This window comes from Halichondria panicea, chromosome 1, assembly GCF_963675165.1.
Source record: "Halichondria panicea chromosome 1, odHalPani1.1, whole genome shotgun sequence".
NCBI classification, from domain to species: Eukaryota; Metazoa; Porifera; class Demospongiae; order Suberitida; family Halichondriidae; genus Halichondria; species Halichondria panicea.
The window spans coordinates 14850852-14868925 of record NC_087377.1 but is presented as its reverse complement, the minus strand read 5'-3'; the positions used below and the strand labels follow the sequence as shown (position 1 = coordinate 14868925).

The 18074-nt window shown below is 38.9% G+C and overlaps 4 protein-coding genes across 4 annotated transcripts in view; 1 reads left to right on the top strand and 3 right to left on the bottom strand.

The window, feature by feature from the left end:
• Positions 1–1270: 1270 nt before the first annotated feature.
• On the bottom strand, positions 1271–2485 carry LOC135344669 (uncharacterized). The gene has a single exon (XM_064541944.1). It carries the CDS (start codon positions 2383–2385, stop codon positions 1330–1332), a length of 1056 nt encoding a protein of 351 aa, XP_064398014.1. The 5' UTR covers positions 2386–2485; the 3' UTR covers positions 1271–1329.
• A 1043-nt stretch (positions 2486–3528) lies between these two features.
• On the bottom strand, positions 3529–10155 carry LOC135344488 (DBH-like monooxygenase protein 1 homolog; the record flags this gene model as incomplete). The annotated part of the gene is given in 12 exon segments (XM_064541733.1): positions 3529–3832; positions 3932–4091; positions 4153–4295; positions 4355–4414; positions 5093–5244; positions 5296–5353; positions 5428–5694; positions 5784–5963; positions 6046–6135; positions 9282–9464; positions 9683–9829; positions 9895–10155. Coding segments are annotated over 12 exon segments (1902 nt in total). The 3' UTR covers positions 3529–3631.
• A 1427-nt stretch (positions 10156–11582) lies between these two features.
• LOC135330770 (putative beta-lactamase-like 1) lies at positions 11583–16949 on the bottom strand. Its single transcript, XM_064525720.1, has 10 exons — positions 16707–16949; positions 16355–16492; positions 15268–15396; positions 15013–15152; positions 14523–14657; positions 14098–14215; positions 13923–14004; positions 13727–13867; positions 12502–12779; positions 11583–11785 (listed from the first exon to the last, which is right to left on the bottom strand). The coding sequence occupies exons 1-10, from the start codon at positions 16932–16934 to the stop codon at positions 11627–11629; spliced, it is 1548 nt and encodes a 515-aa protein (XP_064381790.1). The 5' UTR covers positions 16935–16949; the 3' UTR covers positions 11583–11626.
• A 435-nt stretch (positions 16950–17384) lies between these two features.
• LOC135330771 (uncharacterized) overlaps positions 17385–18074 on the top strand; it is a gene marked incomplete in the record, with an annotated part of 2032 nt that continues 1342 nt past the window's right edge. Inside the window, 3 exon segments of the mRNA XM_064525722.1 lie at positions 17385–17545; positions 17612–17764; positions 17898–18074. Coding sequence (XP_064381792.1) covers positions 17479–17545; positions 17612–17764; positions 17898–18074 — 397 coding nt within the window.

Sequence of the window (18074 nt, the reverse complement as noted above, 5' to 3'; positions counted from 1 at the left end):
TGTTAGTAAGGATGATGTTTGTCACCGAGTTAAAAATCCATATACTACTGAAGAACGATACATTCACTTCTTTTCAGACATCCCTCACCTTATTAAAACAACGCGTAATTGTTGGTCACATTCCTTTGGGCATGGATGGACAAGAAAACTGTGGGTGAGTATAAATCATGTGGTTGTTTGCTCTTTCAAATTATGAATCTGTTCACAGATCAATGGCAAACATATTAGCTGGGATCATTTGCGCTCCCTCTACAATGGCAAAGTATCAATGGGAAAGAGGTCAGAGGGACTATTTCTTCTTAAAAAACTTTCGAAAGAACATGTTGATCTAAATTCGTATTCAAGAATGAAAGTGAGCCTTGCAGCCGAGGTAAGGAAATGCCTTGTTATTAAATTAATACATCGTTATGCACAGGTATTAAGTGAATCAGTCGCTGAAGGATTGTGTATGCAAGGGTCTGTGGACACATTTGAAACGCAAAGATTCGTGCGCATGATGGATAAGTTGTTCGACTGTCTTAATGTACGTCACCCAAAAGTATACTTAAAACGGAGAAAACACAACTTGAAGCCATATGAAGATGCTGACGATGCACGCCTAAATGTAAGATTAAAATGGCAACATACCATTTATAACACACTGTACACACACTTCTATTGCAGTGGTTGGAAAAAGATTTCCTAGGATACCTCAAAGAATGGGAGGATAGTGTGGAAACAAGAACTGATGTACCGAAGGCAGAAAAACCAACAATGCTTCTGAGCAGGGCAACTAGGGAAGGATTAAGGATTACTGGTAATTACATATAGCATATACATACATGTATAGGTATGTGCATATCTATTTTTGCAGTGAAATCATTTGTGGCTGTCATTCGATACTTGTTTAGTCTACCATGTGTGTCTGGTCGATACTTACTCAGCGAATGTTTCTCTCAAGATCCATTAGAAAACTATTTTGGACAGTTGCGTAGTAGAGGAGGATTTTGTACTAACCCTACTCTACAATCTTGCTTGCAATCTTCCCAATCAATTCGAGTTCAAGGCAGTCTTTCCATGCTACCAGTAAGGGGAAATTCGTCTAAAAAGAGAAGGCTATTTAATGAAGAGGAAGTAGTTGATGACACTCCCCTTAAGAAGAGACCTAGACATAAGTAGGGTGTGTTGTATGTATTATTGTGTTTCATGTTGTTTTTAACTCTATAATTCCATGACTGTATTAATTACTATCGTAACTTCAATACATACTTGTAATTAGATAAGTAATATCCCTAAAACGAGAGAAACATAATATTGCACCAAAGTATTAATACATGTACACAGCTACAGCTAGTCAGTACTGAGATCTTTTCTGAGACTTTTTGATCTTTTGACATTCTTTTGCTTGGCTAGCTTGTACTGCTCAAGCCAAGAAGACACCATTGAAAAACCTCTCATAGTTATCCACTTTTCAATTATCTCCTCCAGCAATTGTGATTGTTCAATCTCTAAATCAATGTCAATGGATATCATAGACCACCAAAATTGTACATCATCATCGGCTACTACTTCAGCAATCAACTCCTTACTGCTCGTTTGTTGTGTTCGTAAGTGCTGTGGGAGCAATTCTTGTGTTTTTATTTCAATAGCTTTAAACAGCATAAAACTTTTGTCATCTACGTAGAACAGTCCACCTCTGTCAATGTTTGCCATCCATTCCATTGAAAAGTCGTAAAAAGAGCAGTCTTCAATACTTCCATGTCGATGACCCACCATTTTCATTTGAGAGAGACATTCAACAAAGTTAGCAGCAGTACATGAATTAACTTTTTTATACACTTCTAATAGCTTTTTTGTTGTATAGCCGGCTGCATATCTAACAGCATTACATTCGTCACATGAAAGATCTTCTCGTTTACGGGTAAGCTTACTTGAATTATCTTCACAGTGACTTAGACTCCTAGCCAAAACTTTTTCGAACAAAACTCGATTTACTGACTGCTGTTGATGTACACTGACAACTGATATTCCTAGCTGGGCACAACCATGTTTCCATACACCAGGTAGTTCCTGCTGTGATGACGTGAAGAATAATGTTTGAGCTCGCTCTTTTGCTGTGTGTTCTCTGACTCTCCCAAAGTGCTTCAGTGTTTTGTTTATCACAGCTACTAGTTCCAGACAAAATGTTTGAAGTATGGCCTTCTTTTCAGCTGACTGTGACAATTCCACAACTTGTTGTATAGATCTTTTACTTTCTACTTTAACATCAATTTCTTCTTCCGTCTTTAACACACATCCAATAGCATTCAACACAATTTCCAACTCGTCTTCTATTTTCTTGTTCGATGGCTTCTTCATAGATGGTTTGTTTGAAGGTGTCTTTGTCCTAGCCTGAGCCTCAGCCATAATCAAACGTAAGCCTCGATTAAACCGCAGCGAAACGCGGATAGTATTCGAGGAGTTTTGTCGTTTCCAATCCCTCTATCTCGTTTATCTATGGTGCGGAGCACAGAGCAGAGTGATGATTGCATCATGGTATTCAATCATTAGCACAGTAGTGCTAATAGGGGGTTGGGTCGAAAGCAGCAAAAAGCCCCTCTCTGGATATGGTTCTCACCAGGAGCACATTACAGTATGTGTTAGTCTATGTCTAGTCTAGCAAACTTTCTATGTACAAAGTGACTGGATATGCTCCTATTTCAGAACTTTCTGTACCTCACAAATGACATGCATGCATGCAGTCTCTTCCATGATGTATACCAACATCCATCAAAGATGACCTAGCTATTCATTTTAGCTCGTTCTGGCTCAACCTAGCTCTCCTGCTGCTGCAACTACATACAAAATCCGTTCATAATGATATTCACAGGCTGACCGCTGGTCTGTAATTTATGTACATAGTACTTACGCAATGCGGCGTTTAGGAAAGGACACGAGATGCGATTTCCGAACCCATGCACAGTTTGACGCTCCTTCTGTAATGTGCTCCTGATCTCACCCAAGACAATTGATTTATTTTGAGTTTATATATCTGTTGCCCATATTATCATTTGTGACATTTGTTAGTTGGGCGGAGTCCAACCAACACTGCGCTCTGGTTTGGGTATCAGTACATGTAGCAGTTTTGTTCCACTGGTACTTGAGACAGAGTATGAATATTGTTAGTTTTTAGTGTCTGTAAGTTTAAAACGTTATTTTTCAGGGGGTCAAATTTAATTTTTACCAATTTTGCTCAGAAGCAGAGATACAAGTTATCAAAGCCAGCTGTGCGGTGACCTCGAGAACAAACCGCTCATGATATCGAGGCTAGTACAAGAGCAAGACTTTTGATTGTATATCTCTGCTTCTAAGCAAAATTGGCGAAAATAAAATTTGACCCCCCTCCCCCTGAAAAATAACGTATTCCAGACCGATGCCAGGGTCATATACCTTTTTTGCTCATTGCAAATTATTGTATGTATGTAGTGTGTGTCATGTTGAATGCTCTACTGGGTATGAGCAGAGCTGAGGATCTGTTTCAGAGTTTTTTTAGGGCGACTTGATACTCTATTCACTTTGATTAATACAATACAGCTCAAATACAGTAAACCGAGAACTAAACTACACTCGATGCTAAACAATAAATTGTTTCAAGTTCAGAATGTCATTTACTTCACAGCATGGAGAAAACAGCAGCCAAACAGAGGGTGACAAGCACCAAACTGCCGGAGATTATTTCACCAGCACCCTGTCCTAGACGAGAGCAACAGTCCATTGGCTCAACTGAACCAGTGCACTGGTCAGCTGCTTGGTAGGTACAGTTGGGTTGCTGGAGCTCATTTTTGAAGAAAGTAGGAGCTGTTCTGAAAAAGTTCTACAGAGAGAAATGAGCATCAAAAAGCTGATATATGGCGTACACATGCACAGTGAGCAAAGGATGTATGCGTTTAGTGTTTATAGTACATGCACTTACTGCGAGGTTCACGTCAGGTGGCAGGCAAATATCTAAAATGGGGCCGCTTATTAAGTTGTTTTCAAATGTATCGATAGCCTCAGGTGTCCAATTCACTTTATTCCAAGCTGCTCTCCTTGCACTAAAGGTTTGAGCTTGTGCTAATTCGGTTAGAAATTCTCTGCATGGGACAGAAGAAAAATAAATTCAGTCCACTGACTAGTATAATTATTGCAGCTCACTGTGAAACATGGTTACCACTGAAGAAATTTCTTAGATACAGGGGGGAGAAAAAATTGGGAGTACTAAAACATCCAGTCAGGTTTACACGAGGATAATAGGCGATAAATGAAAGACACATCTCATCTTGGGTAGAGGGTCCACCCTATATATATACGGTATATGGATTATAGTGTGAGACATCCTAACTCATAAATAACTTACAAACGTCGTCTCATTTCTGTTTTCTGTTCTGTAGTTACACTCCACTCGAAGAGTATCTCCCTGTGAAAATTAGATTGAAAATTGATCTATATACTGTACAAAATGATGTACGTGTGGTTTTCACGCAAGTGCATGACTAATTATAATTATAATAACAATTGTGGCAACTATCAGGAAAAACTGACATTTGCCACAGTGGAACCTCCATAAAACAGATACCATTGGGGAACAGCCTTTTGGCCGTTACATAGAGAGGTGTCTTTGTTGGGAGGTTTAGATTGCCAGCCATGCACATGAGTATTCCTGCTGCAAATGGATCTCGGGAGCTTTGATAACTGCTTCTCTATCTCATAGAAGCTTTGAAAAGGCTGTATAAATAGGGAAAAGCTACAGCTATGTTTTCACGATTGTGCAAAATAATGCTCATAATTTTTTTCTAATTCTGAGTGTGGCTGTCCATTCTGGGAGATTATTTTCCAGTGCTAAAGCTAATTGGAGACTATATAGAAAGCTGCTCGTTATACGGAGTAGAGAGGTGGCCGTTAATTCCTGAGAGGTTGCTTTACATATAAGTCATTGTAGTTTCAATCCGGAACTGAGCTCTTGGCTATTTTATAGTGTGTGGTTGCTCTTCAGAGGTGATTGTTAATGGAGGTTCCACAATGGTCACACACTTTGGATGAAAACTATACACATCATTCCGCATAGTGATTTACCAAACACATGCGGTGAACTTACAGGTAGGACTGTGATAGGATTTGAAAGGACAGTATACTGTTGATAGTTGAAGTCGTACGAAGGGTTCTCTTCAATTGGTGCTAATTCTTCAAATGCACTGCAAGTGCTATCTTCTGAAGTTGGTCGATAGTGACGTAATGTTACTCCATAACCTATATATAAAGCTCAACTTCAATTTCTATAGCCAACAGCTAGGTTCTCACCAGCAAGATGAGTGTGAAGAAAGTTACTGAAGACTGTAATGCCATTAGACGGAAAATACTGAACGTATAAACATTATATGAATAAAAATACTACATGATTGCATGGTTGGCTATAATAATTATAGAGCTCACATTATTAGTGCATTCAGCAGCACAGTCTCCAAAGGAATTAAACTCTGCAGCTCCCGGAGGAATAATATGTCCTGAGCTTGTTAGGTGACCAACGGTAAGAATACCAGCCTCGTAAACAGGAATTGTAGCAGTGTATGAAAATGCTATTCCAGAGCTGTCATTTATGTCTGATCTCATTTCAGGGTTATCATAGTGTGTTTCCATAACAATGAATCGAGGTCCTCCTCCACCAATAGGATAGCCAACATTAGCAGGATAATAGAAGTCCTATAATTAGATTAGTCAACTGCAGCCAATAATTATTCTTGCATGCGTGTATAGAGGTGTTAAAACAGCTATATACAAATTCAACTTACAGCTCCTCCTATAGCCCACGCTGCAAGCACTAATCCTCCTGTGCATTCTGACACAGCATCACTTACTTCCCCTCTACAAGCACCACTCTCTCCCACATGAGTATTGTTGAGAGTGTCACATTCGTACACTACAATGTGATGCACATTAGCCTCATTGCCTTTAGAAATTGTTGGAGAAATCTGTATATATAGTGGAGAGCATGCTATAACTCTTTATATAATTATAGACATGCAGCAATTCATATACCACATGTATAATCACCTTAGTAATGTAACGTGTTTCTGCCTGGATCTCACTAGGAAGCTCAAATACAGCACACCAGTATGTTGTGACTTCAGTCGGCACGTTAATCTAATAACAATAGACAACAGTTGATAATAAGTTGATGCAACTTTAGCACAAGACAAAAACCATCATGATGACATAGACTAAGTTAACAAATGTTAATCTAGACAGCAGTTGATAAGATTGATAACAAGTTGATGTAACTTTAGCACAAGACTAAAACCATCATGATGGCATAGTTGACAAACAGACAGCAGTTTGTGCACGTAGGAACCATTGATTATAATTATTCATAGTCTGCGTGTGAATGTATTCACCACACGGAATGCTATGTCATCATTTACAACTCAGCAAAATGGGATGAATTATTGGCAAATTGTATACAAGTGCATATCATGTATCTTATATTGCTTTGCATGCAATTCACAACACTAGTTACACATGCAGTGTCTAGGTTACGGTATAGTGATTGATTATGAATATCAGTAATGAGATTTTTTGGCTAGAGCTTTTCTCTCCTTGCAGTACAAAAGAAGTCTACTGTGTATAAATGCTATATAATCGTCTTTTTAAGAAAAAAGCTCAATATCTCCTATAATTATACCGAGGTTAAAATTTTGCCGAGAGAAAATTTCTAGTTTCATGATTTTTAACTCATTTGATGTGTGGGTGGAAACACTACACTTAACCTCGCATTCGAAACCCGATATGGTATACTTGCTGAGTTGTATAATGGTGACATAAACCCTAAACCATAATATAGCATTTCCTGTGGTGCACGCATTCATTCACATGTACACAGACTATGATAAAGTCAAGGCGCCCAATACAGTAGACTCTCGCTAATCCGGCTCTCCGAAGTTCAGTCACCTCGATATACCAGTCGTTTCGTTTGGCTATAGCTTGATCTTTACTGCATAAAACTCGCTCTGTAATGCAGCCACTTGCTATTCTGTATACCGGCCCCAGTTCTGGCTGTCCCTATAACTCTATATTTTCCAGTATTACGGACGTTTTAGGTGTGGGGTTTGGTATTACACTTAAGTATAGAGAAGCATTAATGATTCATTATTCTTGAGACAGAGCCGCAAATTAGTCATTAGATTTTGATGTATGGACTTGCTTTAGCCGCGGTTATTTCTTGCAATACAGCCACCTCGCTATTCCGGCCAAGCTGCACATCCCAAGGGTGACCGGATTAACGAGAGTATACACATATACTGTACACGTACATGCAGCAGATCTAAATGAATAGACATCTCTGCGCACTTAAGGCCCGGGTCCAGATTTCAACACCAAAATTTACACTATGTTTATACTGCTGTATTATTTGCAATATACAGTGTATGCTGCATCAAAATGATCCAAATTAAGCTCAATGTTTTCTTTTTCCAAAAAACTAATTAGCTTAATTCAATTATGCTAATTAGTCCCATGATGACGTCATGCCACTTTCAGAAAGAGAACTGCAAATACGGCGTTGAAGATGCCAAGATCAAGCTTCAAAAACAAGGCTAGATGAACATCTCATAGCTAGGTACTAGTATCCTTGATGGGAAGAGTAAGAGTTATTGTATTCTTGAGATACACAAAAAATAGCTTACCTCTAGAGTGGCTGTCAGAGCTAAAGAAGCTAGCATAGCTAAGAAAGTTTTGGACATTTTTTACTTCCCATCAAGGAAACATAATTATAACAACATACTCTATCTTTTGAGGGCCTAAACAGCTACTCTTACCTTGTTTAAGTCTGCCGTATTTGTAGCCAAAGATAATCTATAATAGTTCTAGCAGCTAGCTAAGCAAAAAACGTCATGTGCAATGAATAACATTAATAAACATTATGAATCTCATTAACACTACACGAGTGTGTGGTGTGTGGTGGGTTGCATACCAGGACAAAGTAAAATATGCACTTATTGTTTGTGTTGTGATATTTTACAAACTGTCAGTTGGGATCTAGTTTGTTTGTCAGAAGCTACGTAAACCTTCACAACGGATACACCTGTTGTTTCATAACTTGTTTGTATCAACTGTTGATTTCTATAATTGCCTCACGTTTACGTCACCATCTACAACTCAGCAAAATGGGATTAATTATTGGCGAATTGTATGCAAGTGCATATCATGTATCTTATAATTATTGCTTTGCATGCAATTCACAATAGTTACACATGCAGTGTCTAGGTTACGGTATAGTGATTGATTAGGCCACACCAAATTAATCTTATGTTTCACGGAATTTCCGGATCATATTTTTTGCAGAATGCCCAAAAAAATAAACAAATTAGTGGTCCAGGTCAGAGGTCGAATAGCCATGTGATCTAGCAAAATGTTGTAATGTTTTACTAAAGTGGTGTGTTGTTGTGGTTCAATTTGGTGTGGCCTTATGAATATCAGTCATGAGCTAGCTTTTCTCTACAAAAGAAGTGTACTGTGTATGAATGCTATATAATCGTCTTTTTAAGAAAAAAGCTCAATATTTCCTATAATTATACCGACATTAAAATTTTGCCGAGAGAAAATTTCTAGTTTCATGATTTTTAACTGATAATATTCATTTGATGTGTGGGTGGAAACACTACACTTAACCTTGCATTTGAAACCCGATATGCTGAGTTGTATAATGGTGGCATAAACCCTAAACCATAATATAGCATTTCCTGTGATGCACGCATTCATTCACATGTACACAGACGGCTCTCCGAAGTTCAGTCACCTCGATATACCAATCGTTTCGTTTGGCTAGCTTGGTCTTTACTGCATAAAACTCGCTCTGAAATGCAGCCACTTGCTATTCCGTATACCGGCCCCAGTTCTGGCTGTCCCTATAACTAGATATTTTTCAGTATTACGGACGTTTTAGGTGTGGGGGTTTGGTAGATTACACTTAAGTATAGAGAAGCATTAATGATTCGAGACAGAGTTGCAAATTAGTTATTAGATTTTGATGTATGGACTGCTTTAGCCGCGGTTATTTCCTGCAATATACAACCACTTCGCTATTCCGGCCAAGCTGCACATCCCAGGGGTGACCGGATTAACGAGAGTATACACATATACTGTACACGTACATGCAGCAGATCTAAATAAATAGACATGCAGGAGCCCATCCGGCTTAATATAATTATGGGCTTCTAGCTGATATAGATGAGTCAGAGCGCATACTTCTAGACAATTGACCTATAATTAGCATGCATTAGTGACAGCCTTACATTAGTGACGGTGGTAGTGAGTACTTGCACATCAGCTGGCTCCGGTGGAATTTCTTGCTCTATTCCGAGAAGGTTAAGGCTGAAGGATCCTCGGTTTTGGTTGCCATGGTACATCACTTGATCGGGATCATCACCAACAGGGTCTGCATCATTCCAGCTGAAGATCACACGAACTGTCTCCACCTGTTGCAGTATTGTAATGTTATTGCAGTGTATTGTATTGTAGTATTGTGTTGTGTAGTTGTAATAACGGGTATATCAATGTAACAATAAGTCATAGACACCACAAAACCACAAAACTAATTAACTAGCTAGAACAGTACAGTCACTATACAGTAGTACAATACAAATTGCATACACATGCATGCAGTAACAATAACAATTATGTTATAAGCACTGACCTTTACATCCCTGTCTTGTTGATCACAAGTGACCCAGTTTCTTCTAAAGGCAATGACAGTGAATCCATCTTGTTCTGTTCCATCCTCTAAGATCCAGTCTTGACTGACATCTACTGTCGGAAGGCTTGGTGCAGTAGCAAAGCGATCCTGAATCATTAAACGTCGCATGTAATGCCGGGCAATGCAATTGCAGATAATATTTTTTTACTTACATGAAAAAAAATGTTTCCTTGATCGTTGACCCATCCAATGACAATGTCAGAGTTAGGCATTCCTCCAGTGGGAGACAGTCCCAGTCCAACCCATCCAGTGGTGCTCACATTCACTGCAAACCTTATGCTCTGCTCCTCAACATTAAAACTCCAGTGCAAAGTGTACCCATCTCTTAGCTCTTGAGAGAGAGGGTAGGAAGAGAGATCCACAGCTGCTAGGGCAGCAGGGAGGAAGCACACACACAGTATCAGAGTATTCATTTTTGGGCTTGACCTTTTGTGCAGCCCCACTGCATGCTTCCTATATTTATACAGAGCAGAGTACTAGAGGGCGATTTGTTTTTGGAACAAACCAATATCGTGACAGCCTGGCATGAAACAGGAAATAAAGTTAATTCAGCTCTGGCATGACAGGCAGAGCAGAGGAGGGGCCGGACATCATAATTATGACCTTTTAATGGCATTTGTCCAGGCCAAATTGCTTTTCGTTATAGCTCTATCTATACTGTAAGTTATATCAGTAAAATTAACTAACTGCTTAGTTGGGCGTGGCTCGACCGCCTCCTGACGGGAGGTCGGGTTGCAAGCTTATCTGGGATTTGTTCTGTTGAACTGTAACCAAGCATGTGAAAAATGCTGCAATCTGATAGGGCGCCACTATAGTGGCGCTAGAACAAATCCCAGATAGGCTTGCAACCCGACCTCCCGTCAGGAGACGGTCGAGCCACGCCCAACTACTAACTGCTGTCATAATTATAATGAGCGATAGTAGAGTGACTAGACTATTCTACCATAATTATTACCGAATTTCATTGAAAACGCTGTATAAATAATCGTATTGCCCCTCTGCATGGTATACAAACTGCAAAACTTAGCTGTAACTAACTCGAGGTCTATAATTAGAGAATAATGTGCACCCAAAAGCCAGTTACATAAATTACCTTACAAATGAGCCCCACCCATAGCTTTCTTTTTGTATAAGCAAAAGGTAGAAGTTTAAATATGTTATTGCAAAAATACATAGTTCAGAGTTTTGATATCGTTAGGTGAGAATGAGCAGGTTCGATTCTTGGGCTACTATAGGTCCATTGGCAGCACGTCCAATTTAATGGGGGTGGCCTTGCACCCCTAATAGCGGCGGCTAAAGTTATTATGCACAAAACAAAAAGGAACATAGTATAGGGAGAAAGCACCTACTATTTAGCATGTTAGGTGCCTAAAGAGTAATAATTTTGGGGAATTTGTCCATGTTTGGTAAAGATCATTACATTAAGTTTTGCATAACGACGTTTTAAGTAGACTACATCTTATAATTATTATGTAGCATTTTGGGAGAAAATCTAAGAATAATAAGCACATTTTTTAAGAATTAAAGAATAGAATAATAGGTGGAAAAAAGCATAATTTATCATGCAGCAGGGCCTACTCCGTGTACATGCACACTGTTGCCAGACCCTGAGTGAGTGAAGGGGCGGGACTCGCGAGACTATGGCTGACCATGTATGCATAGATAAACGATCTAAGTATGGACACACACACACACACACACACACACACACACACACACACACACACACACACACACACACACACACACACACACACACACACACATGCAGTACAGACAGACAGACTGCAATGTTCATCACTATAGGAAAGGACTCGCTTTGCTCACCCATAAAACTATCTCACACAGCATTAATTTCATTCGTCGTATGCAACTAATAAAAATTTAAGAAATCCTAACAAAATTAATTCCAACATATAGACCAGGAATAGTGAAAAGAGGGGATGGTGCGTTATTTTTTCCAGGAGAAAAGTACAGCCACTCCCCCTTGGCAGCGGTCAGTTCACTAATCAGGCATGGCTGGAGGTTGTCATCATATTGGATCTGCAGTTTAATATATAGGGGGGACATTTTTAATAAACTGAAAAGTTTTCATTTCTGACTGATACTATTCCAAGGCCGTAGCAAGCAGGTTTATAGAGTGGTCAGGCCAAGGTAAATTTTGCTTAACAATAATTTTAATATGGACGGACGCCCATTACCAACTTAGCTCCAAAAATTGTCAGGCCAAAACCTGACCAGTCATCATGACCGCTTGCTACGGCTTTGTATATGTATAGTGCTAGAATTGTATGTGAGCAGCGTTTTGGCCAATTATAATTATAAGGAAACAATAATAATTATTATGCAATTTTTATTGACGCTAATATAACAACACCGCGATTTCAATGGACATTGTACAATAAAATTGTGATAATTATATGCATGATTATAATTATGTATGCACTCGCATAAATAACTGTATCACGCCTAAATTTCTAGCACTATACAGTAGCTATAGCAATATGCATGATGCCATAATTATACCCTGCATTTTTATAGAAGCAAGTAATTAAGTTGTTTTTGTGATGTTAAAGTTTATGCGATGTTGTGGAATTGATGCTGTTGAAGATTGTTGAATTGAATTGTGAGAACTTAATAGTGTATAGAAGTGGATCTTTTACATTTGATTATACATTGACAGCTATACATCTGGTATACCTTAATTCATGGATATACCTATTATATAATTATATAATTATCAGTAGATTAACTCTTACCTGAAAAAGATATTTATCTTGGTACGACAAATAGTAACCCACTCCAAACATGCTTAGCACCAGATGCTTATTGAATGTTCCTATGGTGATATTAGGCAGCTGTCCAATCCCGTCACCCTCCACTTTGTAAGTGCCCTCGTACACACTGGGGTTGGGTGGGTAGGGGAAAGTTGTTTTCAGGGGTCGAAGTGCTTCCACAAAAACTGGTATGAGCATAGCATGGGCAACTTGTGCCAGCCCAAATTCGTCTGCTTGTCCCGACAGGAGCACATTCAATCCTATGCATGTATATATGCATGGCGTAATTATAGTGCATGTAAGTAATCCATAATTATAAGCATTATAACAGAACAAGTATACTTTGTACAAATAATATATAGTAATAATGCAATCACCCATCAGAATAATAATTGATATACTCATATAGTTATACAGTGCCTTCAGCTTTGAGAGTAAATTTAACCACAGAGTGAGTAGTTGTACTTATAAATGTATCTCAAGATTGGAGAATTGTGCTGATACCATTGTGTATAGGTAAATAAATAAGCTACAACCTTATTTGAAAATATTCAGTTCCCCAAAAGTTGTTGTACGTAGTGGGAAATCATTTTAGGTAAAAATGGGGGTGATCGTAAAATATATGTGTAACATGAAATATCTCTGGAACTAAAGTATTTCTGGACAACTTTTTTGTATCAAAAGATAGAAAATTTATTAACAATTAATGTGCAAAAATAATTAGACCTTAGCCGACAAATTTGCTTGAGTTCTATCGCCAAGCGAAAAGGCACCTAAAATATCCCATAATTGAGCATTAATCAGTACGTGTACTTATGTAAGCTATACGTAACCATGCATATGTTAGCTAAACTATTCAGGAATGTTGCGCCAAAGTTCCATACCTTAGCCGAAAACAATTGGTCTTTTCCATCGCTAAGCGATTGTCCACTATAGAAAAATGTTGGTGTTTTATAAACCACCACATACCCACCACCACCTTTGGTTGCCATGGAAATATTTTTGGAGATAATTTGTTCACCAACACAATGGTATCATCATATTTTCTTAGAAATGTTCCAATCTCAAATATTTATGTACTAACACGTACCAAATTGCGTTTATTTACTCTATAGACTAAAGGCCCTGTACATGCAAGCCATGCATGGTAGGGGAAAAACATAAACTTGGAATTCACTATTATTGATTTCGGTAACAATTCACTTACCTAGTTTTAGCTCAGGTATAAAGCTGAACAGAGCAGTATAGCCGCCCACATTCCCACCCTTGATTAAAACTGTGTAGTTGCTTTGGAATAATACCTCCCAGGGAGTGCCAAATCCTGACAGTCTATCGCGATTCACAAACACTGCAAAATTTACTTGCATGTCACTGGTGCATGTATAATATAATTATACACTTACTTGGAAGAAGCATTTGTTGTCGAACAGATGTTGAAAGAACCGCTTTCAAAGGCTCGTATTCATCCATGAAAAACTGGGCAAGCTGTATATAGCGAAACGAAATGTGTTGTGATATATAGGTATTATAATAATTATTATATACATGCATGCAGTGCACATGAATTTATGAGGACACCTTGTTGAGATCATTTGTTGTGGAGTACATTTGCCCAGCAGGAGCTAACCACCCTAAGTCAGTCAGTGGAGCCACAGAACCATCAGGTGCATACCCTGTCGCCATGCGTGCTTTCACCCTAGATGAAAGGCATGCATAATTATGCACATAAAAACACGATATACAATGAATTATGTGAGTCAGTGAAGCCACAGAACCATCAGGTGCATACCTAGCCTCGAATCAAGGCCGATTAAAATACGGCCTGGAATCGAGGCTAGTGCATACCCTGTCACCATGCGTGCTTTCACCCTAGATGAAAGGCATGCATATAATATGCACATAAAAACACGATATACAATGAATTATGTGAGTTTTAGGCATTAAAGCATTATTTTATTGATCAAAATAACGTATCCTATAATTATGTCAGGATCAATACTCACGTATCTGTAATTTTGAATCCAGTGTCACTCATTTTCAAAGGAGCTAGAATATTCTGTTGTACGTAGTCTTCGTACGTCATCGATGATGAATAATGCTCAACCAGACAGTGGCCCAGGAGAGAGTACGCAAGGTTGCTGTATATATATAACACAGTAAAAATTCACAAACATTACTATAAGTTAATGACTGCATGTGTTTGACACAATTTCAGCACGCTCAACGTAATTATTAACTTCATACTAAGATCTCATGATAAGTAAAACTACCTTGAAAGTATTACAATCAAGTTCTCCATGAAGTGAGTAAATTTGACTGAATTCACTATGCATGTTGTGTGTCCCTAACTATATAGTCTCGCGGGCCGGGGAATGTAATTATAATTGTCTTAATGGTCTATGTATAAATTATATAGTATAATTATCCCCTTCAGAGTATACATGGCCCACAATAAATATAGTTTCTTAACAATTAAGCCTGGTACGTATATACCTGTATGACGGTCTAGTCCATGGAGGGAAAAGAGTCCTCTCAGTTTGCAAGTTGTTCAGAACGTTCTTGGTGGTAGTGGCACAGAAACTGGTCAAATTATTATGTGTCCCACAAGGAGCTTCACGCGGCAGACCAGACAGCTGAAAGCGATTATTTAAAGGACAATTATACTCCCATAAATTAAAAATACTGCATGGTACTATATAACTATGGATAATTAACAGCATCATGCATGCAGTGAAAATATAATTATACCTGTGAGGCTAGTTGCCTCAGAGTGATATTGTACTGTGTTTGCATCTTAAAGTCAGGACAGTATTCTTTTATGTCATCATCTAGTGACTTGACCACACCACGATCGAACAACTGGTAAAGAACCATTACCTTAGTATGGAAGGAAAGAACATACAATTATCATTGATTTCAATCCATGCTGCGTAGCCTCGTCACCAAGCCAATTTTTCTCCAAAATTAGGTTGGAAAATAGGCCTCGGGAAGATTGTATCTGGTAGGGGCGTACTATATTTCTCTGGAAGCTGCCGTATAATTATAATCACAACAACATGCAGCTTTGTTGGGCACTATATAGCTGTTCTCACCATAGCGAGCATTCTGTAACATGTGCCACACCTATATGTACAGGGGGGACAGTGAAACACGGCGTGTCTTACGACAAAAGCTAAGCTAGCTAGCTAGGTAGTGTGCATGGTATAGCTATCAAGCACTATAATTTTATAGCTTAAGCATGCACTGCACTGTGTCAAACAAGAAGGTGTCACTCAATTAAATGATAAGTCCAGGTTAGTTATGGCAAACTCCTTGTGTGGTTCACTGCTCAGGGTCAGTTCGTTGGGTTTGTACGAACTACCCTTTCAGTTAGCTTACTGATTCGAGCAAGCTAGCTAGCTTTACTGTCATGACAACACAGTATACAAAGTTCTCTCTGCATGATAAAAGACTACTGGCCTATAGTCATGCAGCTAGTATATAGATCAGCCACATTTGTACCACGTGCATGGTTGAGGCAATCTAGACAGAGTGACATGTTTAATGATGGCCTTTTGAGGTTTGAACATGCACCATGCATGCATGCATGGTCTCTCAGACAACCATTAATTACGTGGAGTAATGTTACAGCTGTATATTTCCATGTTTTATACAGCTTACTACTGCTATAAATACTTATTTTCCAAGCCTATTTTCTCCTTTCTAAAAAAATCGGCCCCGGGACGAGGCTATAGTACTAATGCAGACTGCATGTGTTGTAAGGGCTATCTATAGAAATGAATGGTGAAAGTTACCGACTTAAATGACACTGATAGACAATCACTGAATAACTCACTGCAAATACTTTAGAGACACTGCCAATCCTAAAGATTGTGGTCCCGTTGGGTTCTCCGTTCTTGTTTTTGACCGTAACTCCCAATCCACCACTGAACAACACTTTGTCCTTGTAGGTCAGACTGTATGCAATTCCAGGCTGCAGGTAACCAACAATTGCAGCGATATTATGTAATTTAATTATTCCACAATCACAAGTCAGATGATCATGAGTCAGCACGCATGACACAATGTGTGTGCTATGTTTGGTTGCGGTTAAACACTACATACTACTGTTTGCATTGTCCACGCTTATACAATGAATAACAATACCTAAAATTAATGATCATAAAATAATATAATATCCAGCTCACCAAAGTTTGCGAATTGAGTACATTTTGTTTTAACATTTGCAGGCCTAAAGTCACATTGTTTATAATCGAGTCAGGGAGTGGATTGGGTAGGTCCACTGTAGCCGGATGGTACGGACAGTTTGTTGCGGTCGGTGTTGGTAGGTTGTCAAAAAGAATAGGCAACCCCAGAGGGCTCAGTTGTTCTAGCTGCAGGAAATTGTCATTGCTAAATATAGGATAACACTGCATAATAAAAACTTCTAAGGCACATAGACACGTTAACCTCGTTCTAGTATACGTGAACATGACCCACAATCTGATAAAATTGTCACTCTGTATTCAATTAACTTGCCTGCCCACGAATAGCTACCAGGAGGGAGAGGAGATAAAACAGTGTAGCCATTCTTCTATTCAGACTAGGGTAGCAGCATCTATGGTAGCAGGCACTTGTCAGCACAAAATTGTAAAATACAGGAACGACGCCCTCTCTCTATAGCCGCCCTCTATGGATTGCACATGCGCAGAGCTCTTTTTGGCAGCAAACAAGCGAACATTTTGCCTGCGCAACGACATGCGCCCTAGGACTGGCAGTTATATATAGTTATACAACTAGAGTCTGTATTGTATACTGAATGTATATGTAGACTGAAAAAAAGGATAGACCGTGAGATTAAAATGTGTGATACATCTCAGCATGGCACAATAAATTCCTACCAATATTAGTGGTTGTCCAGCTATTAAATTATACATTTGGACATTTACATTTATACCAGAAGTCATTGTAGCTGCAAAAATGATGGACTTGTTAACATTTGTGTTGTTTTCTACCATGCTATTCTTTGGGAAGACATCCTGCCAAGGTACAAAATATTGTGTAGATTTAATATCTGATGTGTATTATATTATAATGTATGATTTTGATTCAGAGATCCAGCTACAACGACCTATGTATCGTGTACCAGAAAACATTTCACTGGACAGGTTGGTGCTTAAAGTGTGTGTGGAAGGAGCTGATTTAGAAGACAAGGTTTACGATGTCCAGATAAAGACGGAGCAAGCAAGTACATGCTTTGCCATTGGTAAACATTTACTCTCGTGTGTATATAGCTGACATTGTTACTATTGATTAATGGCAAACTGTGGTGTGGCACACATTTGCATGATTGTATAGTCAAAATTTTAATTGCATAATGCCTATAACTGTTCATTCAGATGGTGAGGACTACACAGGCATCAGTGAGCAGCTCAGTCTGACTGGTCCAGGAAATGACACTAGGTGCACATGTGTGGAGGTGTTGGAGGACGAGGTTGCTGAGGGTACAGAGAGGTTTGAAGTGAGGATATCGGGGAGTCCCCTCATCACTAGGGACTCTGTGAATGCCTTCATTG